The sequence below is a fragment of the Anolis sagrei genome, chromosome 7, assembly GCF_037176765.1.
Source record: "Anolis sagrei isolate rAnoSag1 chromosome 7, rAnoSag1.mat, whole genome shotgun sequence".
NCBI classification, from domain to species: domain Eukaryota; kingdom Metazoa; phylum Chordata; class Lepidosauria; order Squamata; family Dactyloidae; genus Anolis; species Anolis sagrei.
The window spans coordinates 41,852,865-41,871,470 of record NC_090027.1 but is presented as its reverse complement, the minus strand read 5'-3'; the positions used below and the strand labels follow the sequence as shown (position 1 = coordinate 41,871,470).

Genomic DNA, 18,606 nt, shown 5'->3' with positions numbered 1-18,606 from the left:
AGGCCGTTCTGGAGGCATTTGGCAACATGTTCCACGCATAAATGTAATGGCTCTCCAGAGGAAGGCCATAAATAGCCCTCTGTACCTGCCAAACTAGGCTTGGATCCATCAACTTCTGTTTCATGTGTGAATGAACAGCTAGGTAGCACACCTTGGAATCTACAGTTGGCCTTCCGCATTTGCAGATTTCACTTTTGGAGATTGGATCATTTTCAAATTTTAATCCGTTCCCTCCAGGAACTTCCAGGTCCACCAATGCAACACTATGGTCAACATCTGGCCAGAGTTATGGTAACTATAAAGTCATAGAGAGACCGAAAGAGAACATATCTTTCAGCATTTAGAGGTCTTCCAAAATATTTGTATTGGAAGTGGACAGATGCGGGATAGATGCGGGGAATGCCATGGATGGAACGTACCTGGATTTCAGGAAGGCCTTCGACAAGGTCTCCCATGACCTTCTGGCAAGGAAACAAGTCCAAGGTGGGCTAGGCAAAACTATGGTGAGGTGGATTTGGAATTGGTTAAATGGAAGAACCCAGAGGGTGATTCTCCCCAAGGCTTCCTCTTCATCCTGGAAAGAAGTGATGAGTGGAGTGCTACAAGCAGGGTTCCGTCCTGGGCCCGGTCCTGCTCAGGATCTTCATTCATGACTGAGATGAAGGGCTAGAAGGCAGGATCATCAAGTTTGCAGACGGGACCAAATTGCAAGGGAGAGCCAAGACTCCAGAGGACAGGAGCAGGATTCAAAACGATCTTGACAGATTAGAGAGATGGGCCAAAACTAACAAAATGAAGTTCTACAGGGACAAATGCAAGAGACTCCACTTAGGCAGAAAAAACAAAATGCAAAGATACAGAATGGGGGAGGATGATGCCTGGCTTGAGAGCAGTACGTGTGAAAAAGATCTTGGAGTCCTTGTGAACAACAAGTTAAACATGAGCCAACAATGTGATGTGGTGGCAAAAAAGGCCAATGGGATTTTGGCCTGCATCAAGAGGAGCAGAGTGTCTAGATCCAGGGAAGTAATGCTACCCCTCTATTCTGCTTTGGTTAGACCACACCTGGAATCTTGTGTCCAATTCTGGGCACCACAATTCAAGAGAGATATTGACAAGCTGGAATGTGTCCAGAGGAGGGTGACTAAAATGATCAAGGGTCTGGAGAACAAGCCTTATGAGGAATGGCTTAAGGAGCTGGGCATGTTTAGCCTGAAGAAGAGAAGGATGAGTGGAGATATGATAGCCATGTATAAATATGTGAGAAGAAGCCACAGGGAGGAGGGAGCAAGCTTGTTTACTGCTTCCATGGAGATTAGGACAAGGAACAATGGCTTCAAACTACAAGAAAGGAGACTCTGAACATGAGGAAGAACTTCCTGACTGTGAGAGCCGTTCAGCAGTGGAACTCTCTGCCCTGGAGTGTGGTGGAGGCTCCTTCTTTGTAAGCTTTTAAACAGAGGCTGGATGGCCATCTGTCAGGGGTGATTTGAATGCAATATTCCTGCTTCTGGGCAGAATGGGGTTGGATTGGATGGCCCAGGAGATCTCTTCCAACTCTTTGATTCTATGATTCTATGGACCATATTTCATTTGGTGAGGCCTCAGCACTCTTTGGCTATGCATAAATCTACAACTCCCATGATTCCATAGTACTGAGCCATTACAGTTGGAGTTGTCTCAAACTGCATTCATTCTACAGTGTAGATGCACCCTTGGAAACCTAACTTCTTTGGCATCACATGAGAATCTGCCTTGTGCCCCTCCTGGCCCCCCCAACCCAGTATTGGCTTCTCTGATTGGCAGCAAGGCCACTCTCCTTGATTTCTGGTGAGCTGAAAACTATTTTTTATTAAATGCCTGGTTTTATGGAGTACCTAGTAAACGTGCAAGAGTTTGCACATTTAATAGGCACTTTTGCATCTTGCTAGCTTCTGCTGAGATTTTCTGCAACAACATCTTGCCATCACTCTGTGAAATTGATATTTAGTTCAGAAGGCCACTAAAAGAGAAATACTAATTAGGGGTTGGATGGGAATTTTTCAAGAGTGCTTTTGGGTGCAGCTATATTGCAGAATTGATGGAGTTTGACACACTCTTAGTGTCTAGATCTAGGGAAGTAATGCTACCCATGCTCTATTCCGCTTTGGTTAGACCACACCTGGAATATTGTGTCCAATTCTGGGCACCACAATTCAAGAGAGATATTGACAAGCTGGAATGTGTCCAGAGGAGGGCGACTAAAATGATCAAGGGTCTGGAGAACAAGCCCTATGAGGAGCGGCTTAAGGAGCTGGGCATGTTTTGCCTGAAGAAGAGAAGGCGGAGAGGAGATATGATGAGGGCCATGTATAAATACGTGAGAGGAAGCCACAGGGAGGAGGGAGCAAGCTCGTTTACTCCTTCCATGGAGATTAGGACGCAATGGAACAATGGCTTCAAACTACAAGAAAGGAGATTCCATCTGAACATGAGGAAGAACTTCCTGACTGTGAGAGCCGTTCAGCAGTGGAACTCTCTGCCCCGGAGTGTGGTGGAGGTTTCTTCTTTGAAAGCTTTGAAACAGAGGCTGGATGGCCATCTGTCAGGGGTGATTTGAATGCAATATTCCTGCTTCTTGGCAGATTGGGGTTGGACTGGATGGCCCAGGAGGTCTCCTCCAACCCTTTGATTCTATGCTTTAACTGCCAGGGCTCAATTTTTCCATCATTTCCAGATGGAACGCCTCATGCAGGGACATGATGGTAACACATCCGGGCATCGCCCAAGCAACATCCTTGCAGACAGCCATTTCTCTCACACCAGAAGTAACCTGCAGTTTCTCAAGTTGCTCCTGATGTTATAAAAAAAAGATGGAACACCCAATGTTTGGAGAACATGGGAATTATAGTCACAAACATCCAGATTTCAATTGGGGAAGGCTGTGCTCTTCCAGGAAAACTCTACCAGGTTGTGTTGGATCATACCTTTCATCCTTCTCAGATGGGACACCCAATAGTTGGAGATTGTGGAAGCTGTAGACCAGGGTTTCTCAGCCTTCCTAATGCCATGACCCTTTAATTCAGTTCCTCAAGTTGTGGTGACCCTCAACCAAAAAATTATTTTTGTTGCTACTTCATAACTGTAATTTTGCTCCTGTTATGAATCGTAATGTAAATATCTGATACGCAGGGTGTATCTTCATTCACTGCACCAAATTTGGCACAAATACCCGATATACCCAAATTTGAATACTGGTGAGGTTGGGGGGGGGGGGGATTGATTCTGTCACTCGGGAGTTGTAGTTGCTGGGATATATAGTTCACCTACAATCAAAGATCGTTCTGAACTCCACTAATGATGGAACTGAACCAAACTTGGCACACGGAATCCCATTACCAATAGAAAATACTGGAAGGGTTTGATGGACATTGACTTTGAGTTTTGGAGTTGTAGTTCACTTACATCCAGAGAGCACTGTGGACTCAAATGATGATGGATCTGGACAAAGCTTGGCACGAATACTCAATGTGCCCAAATCTGAACACTGGTGGAGCTTGGGGGAAATAGAGTTTGACATTTCAGAGTTATAGTTGCTGGGATTTATAGTTCACCAACAATCAAAAAGCATTCTGAACCCCACCAATGATAGAATTGGGCCAAACTTCCCACACAGAATCCCCATGACCAACAGAAAATACTGTGTTTTCTGATGGTCTTTGATGGCCCCTCTGGCACCCCTGACGACCCCCGTAGGGCGATCCCCATGTTGAGAAACACTGTTGTAGATTCAAAACATAAAAAAAAATCTCAACGTTGGGTTGTGTTGGACCATAACTTGCATTATTCCCAGATGGGGTACCCAGTGGTAAGAAATCATGGAAGTTTTGGGTTGTTGTAGGTTTTTTCGGGCTATTTGGCCATGTTCTAGAGGCATTTTCTCCTCTAGAACATGGCCATATAGCCCGAAAAAACCTACAACAACCCAGTGATTCCGGCCATGAAAGCCTTCGACAATACATGGAGGTTTGGGTCTGAAATATCCAGATCTCAGCTTCGCTCTTCCAAGAGTGCATTGTCAAGTGCTTCTACCAATGGTAAAGCCATTGAGAAGAGCCCCATGACTATCATCTTCTCCAACATCTGGTCTATCTGACCCAAGTTGGGTGAGGTTGGAAGAAACACCTTGGTTTGCAGCCTCCGTATTGTGCAAAAGGATGGCAGAGATGCAAATTCTGGAGGATTTGGAGACGGCAACTGTTTCACTCAGACAGCATTGATCCCTGGTTAGTTGTCTCGTTTTAATGAGGCACCACCAGCACTGTTATGCATTTGTCAGAAATGAAAGGAAGGAAACCAGTGAGGAGAACAGAGGGACCATTGCCATATATTAACTTTTCTCATAGGAAACTTCTCTGATTGCCGTCTCCATTCCAACATCGGAGTGGATCATTTCCCCAGCTGGATTTAATGGGTGTGTGTGTGTGTGCATGATGTGCTGAGGGAGTCAGGGAGAAGGCCACATTCTTTTGAGTTTCCTTGCAACAAATCAAATCTGTATGCCAGAACATTCCCAAAGCCTCAAGGATTTGTCTCACTATTTGTTTATCACCTCTCAGCACACCAGGTTTGCACAGGTGAGGTACAGAAAACAAAGATACATCATTCATGTGTGCGGACACATACATATGAATGATATTTGCACCTCAGATAGTGTATTGAGCAATGAATACACCATATGTTTATTTGATTGATTTGAACATTTCAGCAATAACTCTTTTGGTAAAGGTTCAGTAAATGTTTCCCCCTAACATTAAGTCCAGTCGTGCCCAACTCTGGGGGTTGGTGCTCATCTCCATTTCTAAGCCGAAGAGCTGGCATTGTCCATAGACACCTCCAAAGTCATGTGGCCAGCATGACTGCATGGAGCACCATTACCTTCCTGCTGGAGCGGCACCTATTGATCTATTGATGGGGATGAATAGTGATTTTATGCTAACGATTTGGCCTTATATAATTATATGATAGTACTTTAATGTGTTTATATTAGTGTATTATTGGATGTGATGTTTTAAACTATTGTGCATGAATTCCTTTGTTGTAAACCGGCCTGGGTCCCTCGCTGGAGGTGAGAAGACCGGTATATAAAAGTTCTAAATAAATAAATAAATAAATACTCACATTTGCATGTTTTTGAACTGCTAGGTTGGCAGAAGCTGAGGCTAACAGCTTCTTTGGTATCTTACTGATATATAAGTTCCTCCATGGGGACAATTAGACATTTTTGTTTGGTTCACAGTGGCTATTTTTATTTACTTTCTTTTTATCCCAACTTTCTCCTGATACAGAGACTCAAAGCAGCTCCACTTCACATTCACTTTAAGAGTGGAGCAAATGAGGAATCAAACCCTGGTCTCCAGAGTCCTAGGGTGCACCTACAGTGTAGAAAAATTGCAGTTTGACATCACTTTAATGGCCTCAGATCCTGAGATTTGTAGTTTGGTGAGATACTAGTGCTTTTTGGCTGAGAAGTCTAAAGAAGATATGGTTCCATAGTATTGTACCCTTAGTTCAACATACCAGTTAGCAAATTCATTGCCACTTACGGTATGTTGTTTTCTCCTTTTGTGGCAAGGCAGGTCCCAAACCTGGAGGGCTCTTCTTCTTCTTCATGGATTCCCCCAACATGTCCTGGTATGATGGCATCTATGAGAACAGAAGCCTCAATGAGTCTGGCCCAGAACCAAAGCCTGCCCACGAGTACAACTACTACGCCATGCTCCTCACCCTCCTCATCTTCGTCATCGTCTTTGGCAATGTCCTAGTGTGCATGGCCGTGTGTCGAGAGAAGGCTCTTCAAACCACCACCAACTACTTGATTGTAAGCCTTGCAGTGGCAGACCTTCTGGTGGCCACTCTGGTGATACCATGGGTGGTCTATTTGGAGGTAGGCACACCCATTATTGTCATTGTTGTTGCTGTTGTTGTTGACATATATGGAACAGTAGTAGTGAGCACAGATCAAGTCTGGGCAATGTTTATGTCCCAGGACCCTCCAAGGACTACAAGAACTGCTAAGATATTTTTTCAAGTGGGCAGAAGTTCATTTTTGGTCCTCAAAATGAGTATGTTTTATGTTGAGGACAAGGAAATGTTTGAACACATTTGAAAGGTAAATTGTTGCACTTGGAGGTTTCCAGGAGCATGAATTTGCTCTCTCCTTTAGAAAGAATCTCATACTTCTGGGAGTGTCAAGAGTGTCAAAGACTCTTCGAGGTCCTCTTTGACCTCCCTGGGTCAGTAGATTGTCTTCTGCTCTTGCTTTAGCCAGAGGGGGAAAGAATGTTCAAAAATATTTGGAAAAAGGTCATATATGTATGTATGTATGTGTGTGTGTGTGTGTGTGTGTGTGTGTGTGTATATATGGTGAGAAGATGATGGTGAGGATAATCCTTCACCGATGAATCCTGAACTGTTGGAAGCCTTCATAGCTCAGAAAGTAGAATTGGAAGAACTTCATCCAGCAGGTCCACCCAGTCCAATCCCTTATAGACTTACTCCAAATTCACACATGGTTCATTTGCAAAGGAAACATCATTTTTCTCAGTAGAAAGTGATGCTTTTGCACATGGTAGCATATGCAGCTCATTTCTGTGCAAAAAAATGCAGTTTTGAGAAGGACAGCAGAATAAAATGGAAGCATTATGTCATAGTATGGGGTTCAGGGACCCAATGGAGTTGAGAAGAGAATATTCCAATGTGTCTTTGCCTTTCTTTGGAAGCATTTCTTTCCATTTTGGAGCAGAAACTGTCCAAAAATTGTGCCCATCCCTTGCTCTTCATATTGAGGACAAATGAAGAGAAAGATATGCTAGGTAGGCCAAACTATCTATTTCCTTCACTTTCAATTTCCAACAAGACTCATCTCCCAATCATAAGCCATGTTCCACATCCATTTTGGAGAGAGCTGCTTGTGCAGAACATCTCTCTTGTTGATCTGCTAATCCCTTCTGAAGCCTCATGTCTCTCCCATAAAGGCAATGGCATTGAGGGAGATTGGTGTAGCTTCCAAGGCCAAGGCCAGAGGCAGAGGGAGGTTCCTGACAGCTTGTTGGATGCGCATTCAAGTCAAGCACTGCTTGTTTCCAAATGCTCCTGGGCTGATAGGATTGGTACTGATCTCTCTGGACACATCTACAATGTCTGCGTTCAGAGAAATCAAGATCTAGCCAATGGCGTTGTGCAAGGAACATCTGGAAAAGCAATGGAAGGTGTGATTTGCACAGTAGGGATTTGCTGTGCAAAGCACTTGTTTTCTCATGACCATTTGATGCATTAAAGGCATCAAGAGAAGAATCAGTCCCATTGGGTTGTTGTAGGTTTTTTTGGCCCGTATGGCCACGTTCTAGAGGCATTCTCTCCTGACGTTTCGCCTGCATCTATAGCAAGCATCCTCAGAGGTTGTGAGGTCACACAACCTCTGAGGATGCTTGCCATAGATGCAGGTGAAACGTCAGGAGAGAATGTCTCCAGAACGTGGCCATATAGCCTGAAAAAACCTACAACAACCCAGTGATTCCAGCCATGAAAGCCTTCAACAATATATTAAATCAGTTCCATTTTCTGGTAGCATACACATACATATAATTGCATTGCTGTTGTTGAGTTTCTTCTCTTTCCAGGTGGTTGGGGAATGGCGATTCAGTCGCATCCACTGCAACATCTTTGTGACTCTGGATGTTATGATGTGCACTGCAAGCATCCTCAACCTTTGTGCCATCAGCATTGACAGGTAAAGGATCCCTCTCTGATTTCTCTCTAGTCAATGCTCAAAATGTAGCAGCAGAATTGTCAACAAAAAGCAAAACATGATTCCTCCTCCTCGTCTTAGACCTAAATTTCCTTTGATTTGTATCTCAGCTGTACTGGAGAGTTCCAAGTATGCACCACTGATGTGTCCCCTTTTTCATGTGTTGCGTTCCAAAGGTACACAGCCGTGGCCATGCCGATGCTTTACAACACGCGCTACAGCTCCAAGCGCAGGGTCACCGTCATGATCTCTGTGGTGTGGGTCCTCTCCTTCGCCATCTCCTGCCCCTTGCTTTTTGGGCTCAACAACACAGGTAAGCACCATGCTCCAATATACATTAATGGGGGCTGTAAGTGGAACCAATTCAATCTCCCTACAATGGGCAATCATCTGCTCGTTGTCCATAACAAAGTTGCGTGTGGATGGGCAACACGCCTCCCGCCAACAACGAGAAAAGACACACACACACTGAAATGGAAAGGAAATGGCCACAACTCATTTATTGATTACAGGAACTGGAAGATTGGCAACCAGACATGGATTCTGGATCAAGATTGGTCAGCCCGCTGCTGACCGATACCGCTACACACGTCAGGGTGCCACCGGCACAATACCGGGCTGAGTTACTCGACACCCTGGGAACCACCAGACTCCCCCCCCCCCCACATGACTGGGTGGGGGAAAGAAAACCAGATCCAGATCCCATGCCACAAGCCAAGGAGAGTTGTGACGGGATAACAAAACCAAAACAGTGTTAACAATAACCAAACAACATGAGTAGGCAGGGAGGGTGGGATGGTAAGTTGAATCAGGTACAGTGCCTGCACGTGCGCTGGGCAGCTCTATAAGAGCTGCCGGACGGAGGGAGGAGGCTGGCCCTGGCCAATCAGCTGGCCGTGTAGGGCTGGCCGCCGGTTGGCCAGCTGTCCAACCGGCAGGAAAACTTCCCACGTGCAGGGGGCTTCTGGGAAGAAGAAGCCCCCTGTGACCTCATGGCCGGTGGGAGAGTGCCCCCCACCACAACGGGTATCACCGGTATGTCCGGCAATGCATTACCACACAGAAAGTCAGCATTCACAAGTACATCTACATAGTAGAGAATCGAGCACACGTTTCTTGCACCGATGTTGAGATTTGGTATTGTCCCAAATAAGGATCCCACCCCCTGTGAAATATTATTTCATTCACAGATTTCTAGCATTGCATTACCGAAATGGCCATGGAGCATTTCTAAGTAGAGTACAACCCCTTTATCCATGGACTCAATCTCCATGGTTTCACTTACTCAGAGTCCCAAAACGATGCCCTTTCAGAAGTTATCATTTGATGAAGCTCCAGAATTCTTGGGCAAGGAAGGCTTAAGACCTTGCAAAAGTACAATGCCCAGGATTCCATAGCATTAAGTCACGGCAGATAAACTGGTGTCAAACTGCATTAGAATTATAGACTCATAGAGTTGGAAGAGCCATCTAGTCCAACCCCCTGCCAAGAAGCAGGAATGTTGTATGCAAAGTACCCCTGACAGATAGCCATCCAGCCTCTGTTTAAAAGCTTCCAAAGAAGGAGCCTCCACCACACTCTGGGGCAGAGAGTTCCACTGTTGAACGACTCTCACAGTCAGGAAGTTCTTCCTCATGTTCAGATGGAATCTCCTTTCTTGTAGTTTGAAGCCATTGTTCCACGTCCTTGTCTCCAGGGCAGCAGTAAACAAGCTTGCTCCCTCCACCCTGTGACAGTACCTCTACAGCAGTGGTTCTCAACCTGTGGGTCCACAGATGTTTTGGCCTTCATCCCCCAGAAATCCTCAACAGCTGGTAAACTGGAAGTATTTCTGGGAGTTGAAGGCCAAAACATCTGTGGACCTCCCTAGACCCTCCAGTGCTATTCTATGGTATGCTTCCAACCTAGCTGTAACCAAAATATAGGAGTCATTATTATACCTGGAAAAATTTTAGAACTGATCCTCAGCGGACACATCCGTTGTACTGCACCAAAGATACTAGATATACTAGATATTTGAGAGGATTAATATCTCAGTCTCCGGAATGCTAGAAACTTGGAAAGGAAAGTCTTATAGGGAATGGAATTCGTATTTGGGGACAATGCTTTCATTCCTTCTGCCCATAGTTACCTCCTGCTCCTTTTTTCACACCCTGTAAGGCTCTTCTAGTAAGAAAGTGTAAGATACATCAGATCCAATGGCTAGAATCCTGTTGGTAGCAATATATAGAACACAGATGTCTATTGCTAAGATACACAAAGTATATGTGGACATTAATATGAATATGGACATTAACCCATGATAAGTTGTTCCTCTATATTGTGTATAGAAGTTGTTGTATGATAACATATTTGAAGTTTCAGCAACAATAACATATACTTTGTGTATCCTAGAATCCTGTTGGTGACATTGGCCACCATGATTACTCTTATGTTGGTGGTTGGAGAAGGGTCACAGCCCAACACAACCCTTCCATTGTGCCAGCAGTTGTGCATGTCAAGGCACAAGGCATGTCTAGATAGGAGGCCTGTCAACCATTGCACAATAAGATGATGCATCAATGTGACTTGTGAAATAGTTTGTTGAATTGTGCAGTCCAGTATATGGGCAACCAAGTCCACTAACCACGCTGCGCTGGCATAATGTTATGCTATGAAAACCATAACAAATTTGTGATAATCCCTCATGAAAATATCACCTGGGTGGTTTGGGTGGAGATGTGTCTTCTGTCACAACACACATGTACCCACACGCACACACTGGCAGTAGCTCCTAATGGCTGGGACAATGCCCCTGCAATCTCTTGTGTCTTCCAGAGGAGAATGAGTGTATCATTGCCAATCCTGCCTTTGTTGTGTATTCCTCTATCGTCTCCTTCTACGTTCCCTTCATTGTCACCCTGCTGGTGTACGTGCAGATATACATAGTGCTGCGGAAACGCAGGAAGCGGGTCAACACCAAACACGTCGGCACCCACCTGGGCCCGGACTCTGACACGCAGGCCCCGCTGAAGGTAAACGCAACCCACGCGCCTCCCATCCAACTCCACCACCACCATTCCCCATCCCCTGTCCTCTCTCCTCAAGGGTCCTCTTTTATCCCTCGCTTTTCCAGTCTTCCCATTTTTCCTTCCCAAATCCATGTTGTGAGTGAACCCAAGATGGCTGCTTGATCCACTTGCCCTTCTAGAACTCCTTGATGAAGCTCCATCAAGTCAGACTGTGGGGAAAATAATGTTATGGACTATAACTCTCACTATTACTGAAGCTAGCATGCCAAGTTGTCACAGTAAAGGCAGAATTCTGGGAATTGTAGTTCCCCCTCCCTTGTCTTTGGATGTATCGATGCTTGAGTGTAGGTTCTGGGAAACATGGCCCAGTAGGGTGCTTCCTCTTCTCAGTTAACCATTCTCATTATCTCTAAGGTCAAACCTGTTAGTAAGTCATGCATATGCAGCAGAGATCTGGGTGGAATAAGGGAAGAGATTTCAGGAAGGAAGACTATTGCAGAAGCATACTGGAAAGGTCTGTAATGAGGCTGCAGACTTGTTGGTGCTCTACAGATCAACTCCATAGTGATGAGGCCACAAAAAGTCAGATACTGGAGAAAGAGGCTGCTCAGAACTAGACAGATCTCACCTTCCCTCCTTTGCCAATGTTGTGTGGCCATGGAGCTGAGGGACATTGCCTTTCGGGACCACAACTTCCATTGAATGAACCTGGCCAAGAAAACACCACAATAGGTTCACCTTAGGCTCACTGTGAGTTGAAAATGTCTTGAAGGCACGCAACGAAAGCATACACGTACCTACGTTCATTGACCACCAGAAGCAAAAGAGACCAAAGTGGAGAACAGTCCGTGGACATGGTGATCTTTTGATGTAACCAAATGAGGGAGGAGGTCCAAGAAATGCTTAATTTCTTTCAAAGTTGGGAAAGGAGGCTGCTCCTCAAGCTTCTGAAGGAACATGGTCCATGGCTGGTAGGCTGCAACAAACTGGAAGTGTGTCCATATTTTGATTTCATGTGGAAGCTGGCAGCTTGGAATCAGTGGCCAGTATTATGTGTCATCTTATTTATAGAATCATAGAGTTGGAAGAGACCTCATGGGCCATCCAGTCCAACCCCATTCTGCCAAGAAGCAGGAAAATCATATTCAAAGCACCCCCAACAGATGGCCATCCAGCCTCATAGAATCATAGAATCAAAGGGTTGGAAGAGACCTCATGGGCCATCCAACCCCATTCTGCCAAGAAGCAGGAATATTGCATTCAAATCACCCCTGACAGATGGCCATCCAGCCTCTGTTTAAAAGCTTCTAAAGAAGGAGCCTCCACCACACTCTGGGGCAGAGAGTTCCACTGCTGAACGGCTCTCACAGTCAGGAAGTTCTTCCTAATATTCAGATGGAATCTCCTTTTCACGTAGTGTAGTCAGAACTGCTGGCATCTATATTTGCTACCATATGGTTGCTTGTTCAAGTAGGGTTGCATTATTTTTCACCACTTCCAGAACCAAGTGTAATACTTAATTTGGCCCCAACCCCAAGCCTGTTTCCTCTCCCTGCTTTTATGTGGATGAGGGATAGACTTTGCCAAGCTCTTCAAGGAGACGTAAAAGGGTGACTCTCCCTAAGCTCTGCTTGAGGCCCTCCTCCTGGCAACCCAGTCCCTCTTGCTCTGGGGCAGCTGTCACCTGACGTAACCCATGTGTCCCTCCTTGCCTCCCCATCCCCTTCCCCATCCTCAGGACAAATGCACGCATCCAGAAGACGTCAAGCTCTGCACGCTCATCTTGAAGACCAATGGTAGCTTCCCGCTTCATAAACGGAAAGTGGTGAGTGTTCCTCCCAGGGATAGACCTCAGGCTTGCAGGGTGAGCCCACTGTCTTCTCAGTTGGGTCTTCAAGGGCCAAAACCCATGGCCAGGGGCAAAGTAAGGACTCAGGGCACAGGCAGGGAGATGTAGACACCCCAGAAGTCACACTTTACTTAATAGTTTGCTTTTAGACGATATTGAGGCTTGGAGCAGGCCTCCCCAATTAAATTTGGAGCCTAATTCCATGATCTTGATGTGATAGACACAGATTTTTATCTAATCTGGTACACTCCAGGCCCCAAATTCATATCAAAATTACTTAAGGATGAAAGTGTATGATAGTTGGAGGCCCCTTCTTGAAGACCAATGGTAGCTTCCCGCTTCATAAACGTGGTGAGTGTTCCTCCCAGGGATAGACCTCAGGCTTGCAGGGTGAGCCCACTGTCTTCTCAGTTGGGTCTTCAAGGGCCAAAACCCATGGCCAGGGGCAAAGTAAGGACTCAGGGCACAGGCAGGGAGATGTAGACACCCCAGAAGTCACACTTTACTTAATAGTTTGCTTTTAGACGATATTGAGGCTTGGAGAAGGCCTCCCCAATTAAATTTGGAGCCTAATTCCATGATCTTGATGTGATAGACACAGATTTTTATCTAATCTGGTACACTCCAGGCCCCAAATTCATATCAAAATTACTTAAGGATGAAAGTGTATGATAGTTGGAGGCCCCTTCTTGAAGACCAATGGTAGCTTCCCGCTTCATAAACGTGGTGAGTGTTCCTCCCAGGGATAGACCTCAGGCTTGCAGGGTGAGCCCACTGTCTTCTCAGTTGGGTCTTCAAGGGCCAAAACCCATGGCCAGGGGCAAAGTAAGGACTCAGGGCACAGGCAGGGAGATGTAGACACCCCAGAAGTCACACTTTACTTAATAGTTTGCTTTTAGACGATATTGAGGCTTGGAGCAGGCCTCCCCAATTAAATTTGGAGCCTAATTCCATGATCTTGATGTGATAGACACAGATTTTTATCTAATCTGGTACACTCCAGGCCCCAAATTCATATCAAAATTACTTAAGGATGAAAGTGTATGATAGTTGGAGGCCCCTTCTTGAAGACCAATGGTAGCTTCCCGCTTCATAAACGTGGTGAGTGTTCCTCCCAGGGATAGACCTCAGGCTTGCAGGGTGAGCCCACTGTCTTCTCAGTTGGGTCTTCAAGGGCCAAAACCCATGGCCAGGGGCAAAGTAAGGACTCAGGGCACAGGCAGGGAGATGTAGACACTCCAGAAGTCACACTTTGCTCAATAGTTTGCTTTTAGACCATATTGGGGCTTGGAGAAGGCCTCCCCAATTAAATTTGGAGCTTAATTCCATGATCTTGATGTGATAGACACAGTTTTTGATTTAATCTGGTACACTCCAGGCCCCAAATTCATCTCAAAATTACTTGTTTAAAGTTGAAAGTGTATGATAGTTGGAGGCCCCTTCTCCGCAAGCGCTCCTGACAAATTGTCCCAAATTGCTCAAGCAAGTCTCTTTGCATGTATATGCTGAACCCACCCCAACATTTGCTCTCCCCCTCCACAAAAGTCATTTGGGAAACAGTCAATATATACTATTAGCCATGCTGACAAAAGGGGATTTGGGAAATGTAGTCCAGAAAAGTAATTTTGCTCAGCTCTGATCTCTTCTGTTGTACTTCTGACGGTCTCTTTCTCTGCCCAAGTAGGGAGCAAAATGCAATATCTATGGTCCTAAATTGGGCACCAAAGGACAGAGATGAGAGTTAGAGTAACAGTTTCTGGTTGTTCAAAGGTTAGTCTCAACCACTGCTTAGAAATAGCAGCCACACACAAAACCACACACTCTGGAAATGGATTTTTCATGCACAGAAACCCACAAGTTTCATGTAAAAAAATTTCATGCAAAAAAAGTTTCATGCAAAATTTTTTCCTATCGATGTATTTCTGTGCAGAAAAATTTCCCAAAACACTTCCAATTGAACCGCTATCTAGTGAAATAGTCTCACTATTGCATTATTATTCCCAGCCAGGTATCGCAGTATCTGGGAATCCATTTGTTTGCTCAGGAAACAAATCGCAGCCAAAATTCTCTCCATCCCTAATACATATCTGTGGGAATTTTTGTGTAGGACACAGTGAACCAGATCGATGAGATGGAGATGGCCACCAGCACCAGCCCGCCAGAGAAGAGCAAACATAAGCCATCGGTGCCAAGTCACAGCGAGTTAGCTGTGCCGGCCCCATCCCACATGTGTGCCAACTCAACGCTGAAGTCTCCAATGGACAGCCCACTTCAAGTCGCAAAGAACGGGCACACGACAGACAACCCCAAAACAGCCAAGGCCTTTGAGATCCAGACCATGCCCAACGGCAAGACACGGACTTCCCTCAAGACCATAAGTCGGAGGAAATTCTCACAGCAGAAGGAAAAGAAAGCCACGCAGATGCTTGCCATTGTGCTTGGTAAGATGTTGGTTTGGTCACCTGTTATGGTCTACAGAGATCTCCTAGCAGTCCAAGAACCATCTTGAGTCTGGTCAATGGCAACCTAGTGTCAAATCTAGTTTTTATTTCCAATTAGAGAAGATATACTGAATCACTAACTACATGGCAAGTCAACCCTTATCTAAACCTCATGTATTCAGTAACTTTCCTCTAGTTGGATTTAGGACTAAATAGTTACAAAGCCCAACAATATTTTTATTGGTGTCTAGGTTTTTAGGCCTGTTATTTGGAGTACTGAATTGGAAAATGGCATTGGATAGACTGCATAAACACTAGTTTATTAGATATAATTATAATGGTTGGGGGAGCCTCCGGTGGCGCATTGGGTTAAACCCCTGTGCTGCCAGAACTGAAGACCAACAGGTCACAGGTTAGAATCCAGGGAGAGGCGGATGAGCTCCCTCTATCAGCTCCAGCTCCTCATGTGGGGACATGAGAGAAGCCTCCCACAAGGATGATTAAAAACATCAAAATAATCTCGGCATCCCCTGGGCAACATCCTTGCAGATGGCCAATTCTCTCACACCAGAAGCGACTTGCAGTTTTTCAAGTCGCTCCTGACATGACAAATAATAATAATAATAATAATAATAATAATAATAATAATAATAATGGTTGGGTTGCTGTATGTCTTCCGGGTTGTATGACCATGTTCCAGAAGCATTCTCTCCTGAGGTTGTGTGGTCTGTTGGAAACTAGGACCTCCTAGTTTTCTAGTTTCCAAGAGACCTCACAACCTCTGAGGATGCTTGCCATAGATGCAGGTGAAACATCAGGAGAGAATGCTTCTGGAACATGGCCAGACAGCCTGGAAAACACACAACAACCTAGTGATTCCAGCCATGAAAGCCTTAGACAACATTATCATGGTTTCTAGGGTTTTCTAGGGTGAGCAGATGGCAACTGGTATATGGCATATGTACTGTAGCTCAAAAACTAAAGCTGATAGGCAGAAACCGATATGATTTTTGGAATCAGCAGGTCAAATATACCCAGGAACATGTCTAACATTTTAGAGTGTTGACCAGTGTATTGGATGAGCTCATGGGAAGACTGGGATCTACCTGCTAAAAGACGTCTTGAATCAGGATATTGATTTATTTATTTTGGATATTTATACCCTACCCTTCTCAACTTCCTGGGGGGGGGGGGGGACTCAGGATGCCTTGATCCAACACCACGATAGAATTTATCTCTGCACACTTGCTTAATTTCTTCTGAAAACCATCTAAGCTGGAGACCATGATCAGGACCCAACAATTAAGGATGTGCTGTGTGTAGAAGCCATCTTCTCTTCCTTTGTGATGCTGACTTGTCTCTTTTCATTTCTCCTCTGCCAGGTGTCTTCATCATCTGTTGGCTCCCTTTCTTCATCACCCACATCCTGAACATGCACTGTGACTGCAACATCCCCCAGGCCATGTACAATGCCTTCACGTGGCTCGGATACGTCAACAGCGCCGTCAACCCCATCATCTACACCACCTTCAACATTGAGTTCCGAAAGGCCTTCATGAAGATCCTCCACTGCTAGCTTCCCCTTGAAGGACCAAGCGCATGGATAGCATCGTCATACTATGGGGAGGTCTTGTGAAGAGAACTTCTGTGGTGTGGTATCTCTAAGGAAGCACACACAGGGTTCCAAGTGTGCCGTGTGATTTTTCAGCCAGCAGTTGTGGTCCGAGACTGCCTCGTTCTCACGGTGATGTGTGGATTCTGAGGGACCGTCACAAAAAGTGTTCATTTCCAATGCAACCTCTGCACTGTGCTTTTTAACACAAAGAAAGGAAGCAAGGAGACCAACAGCAGCATTTGCTTGTGGCCAGCAAGGCCTTCAGTGCATTAATCACATGACTTGTAGAGGAACACAACTATGGGAGACACTTTGACTTATTCCCGTGTTGTTGTTACTGGTACGTTTCTCACCAAAGACACCGTCACCTTGTCTGCTTTGCAATAGGAGATGCTTCCACACACTGGATTGATTTTTCTGTAAAAGCCAGCACTCCTAGGAATCATGTCCAATGGAATGGCCTTCAGGCTTTGAACTGAACGCTTGGGTTCTTGGTCAAGTCTTGGTGGAGCCAACTTCACCAAAGGTTTCGACCAGCCCAACCACTATTACCCTATGATTTTCAGAGTGGTGAATGTACGAAAATGGAATCTCAGGGCAGAGTAGGAAAGGGGGGGAAAAAACTACAACGACTGTATCATACTAATGTATATATGGAGGGAGGGGGGAAATGGAAGGAACTGAGCCGAAGCCCAAGCCAAAAAAATAAATAAGGTGTTCCAAAACTTGTCTTGCATGGTATGCACTACATTTGAAAAAGCCATCTTCACTTGAAGTTCTAGGCAATGGTTGTTTCAGATCCTCCATCATCATCATCATCATCATCATCATCATCATCATCATCATCATCGTATTGTCGAAGGCTTTCATGGCCAGAATCACTGGGTTGTTGTAGGTTTTTCCAGGCTATATGGCCATGTTCTAGAGGCATTTTCTCCTGACGTTTCGCCTGCATCTATGGCAAGCATCCTCAGAGGTAGTGAGGTCTGTTGGAAGTAGGAAAATGGCTTTATATACCTGTGGAATGACCAGGATGGGGCAAAGGACTCTTGTCTGCTGGAGCTAGGTGTGAATGTTTCAACTGACCACCTTGATTTGCATTCAATGGCTTGGCAGTGCCTGGGGGAATCTTTTGTTGAGAGGCAGGCATGTAGCCTGGGAGGGGGCTTGGGGGGCTTGAGCCCCCCCCCCCCCCGAAATTCTGATGGTGGTCCACGAGAAGGCCTTACTGGTACATTATTTAAATTGTTATGTTTATTCATATCATGATCTGATCACTATGCCCAATATATCCCATATGCATGGGGGTATTGGGGTAACAATACAAAAGGATTTCTAGGGTAGACCCTCTTTCACTCAGACTCAGCCCCCCCCCCTCGAACCAAACTCAGCCCCACCCCCCCCCCCCACCCCCCAAAAAAATCCTGGCTACGGGCCTGTTGAGAGGTGATTAGATGTGCCTGATTGTTAACTCTCTATTGTTTTGCTGTTGTAATTTTAGAGTTGTTTTTAATATTGGTAGCATATTATTGGAGAACACAGAAATGCTGGACCACTCTCACAACCACCATGTCAGACTACACAGAGAAGCCATTGAAATCCACAAGAAGCATGTGGACAATTTCAACAGAAAGGAGGAAACCATGAAAATGTACAAAATCTGGCTACCAGTATTAAAAAAAAACTCTAAAATTAGAACAGCACAACAACAGAGAGTAAACATCTAATCACCTCTCAACAAAAGATTCCTCCAGTCACTGCCAGGCCATCAAATGCTAATCAAGGTGGTCAGTTGAAACATTCACACCTAGCTCCAGCAGACAAGAGTCCTTTGCCCCACCTTGGTCATTCCACAGATATATAAACCCATTTTCCTAATTCCAACAGACCTCACTACCTCT

The 18,606-nt window shown here is 45.3% G+C and overlaps 1 protein-coding gene across 3 annotated transcripts in view; it reads left to right on the top strand.

The window, feature by feature from the left end:
* DRD2 (dopamine receptor D2) overlaps positions 1-17,317 on the top strand; it is an 88,844-nt gene extending 71,527 nt beyond the window's left edge. Inside the window, exons 2-8 of one of the 3 annotated variants that reach the window (XM_067470807.1) lie at positions 5,619-5,926; positions 7,662-7,771; positions 7,966-8,102; positions 10,607-10,803; positions 12,539-12,625; positions 14,757-15,090; positions 16,473-17,317. In XM_067470807.1, coding sequence (XP_067326908.1) covers positions 5,651-5,926; positions 7,662-7,771; positions 7,966-8,102; positions 10,607-10,803; positions 12,539-12,625; positions 14,757-15,090; positions 16,473-16,666 — 1,335 coding nt within the window. In that variant the 5' untranslated portion in view covers positions 5,619-5,650 and the 3' untranslated portion in view covers positions 16,667-17,317. Of the gene's footprint in view, positions 1-5,614; positions 5,927-7,661; positions 7,772-7,965; positions 8,103-10,606; positions 10,804-12,538; positions 12,626-14,756; positions 15,091-16,472 lie in introns of all 3 variants that reach the window. The other 2 variants (XM_067470806.1, XM_060787538.2) reach the window with 2 other exon arrangements.
* Positions 17,318-18,606: the final 1,289 nt, after the last annotated feature.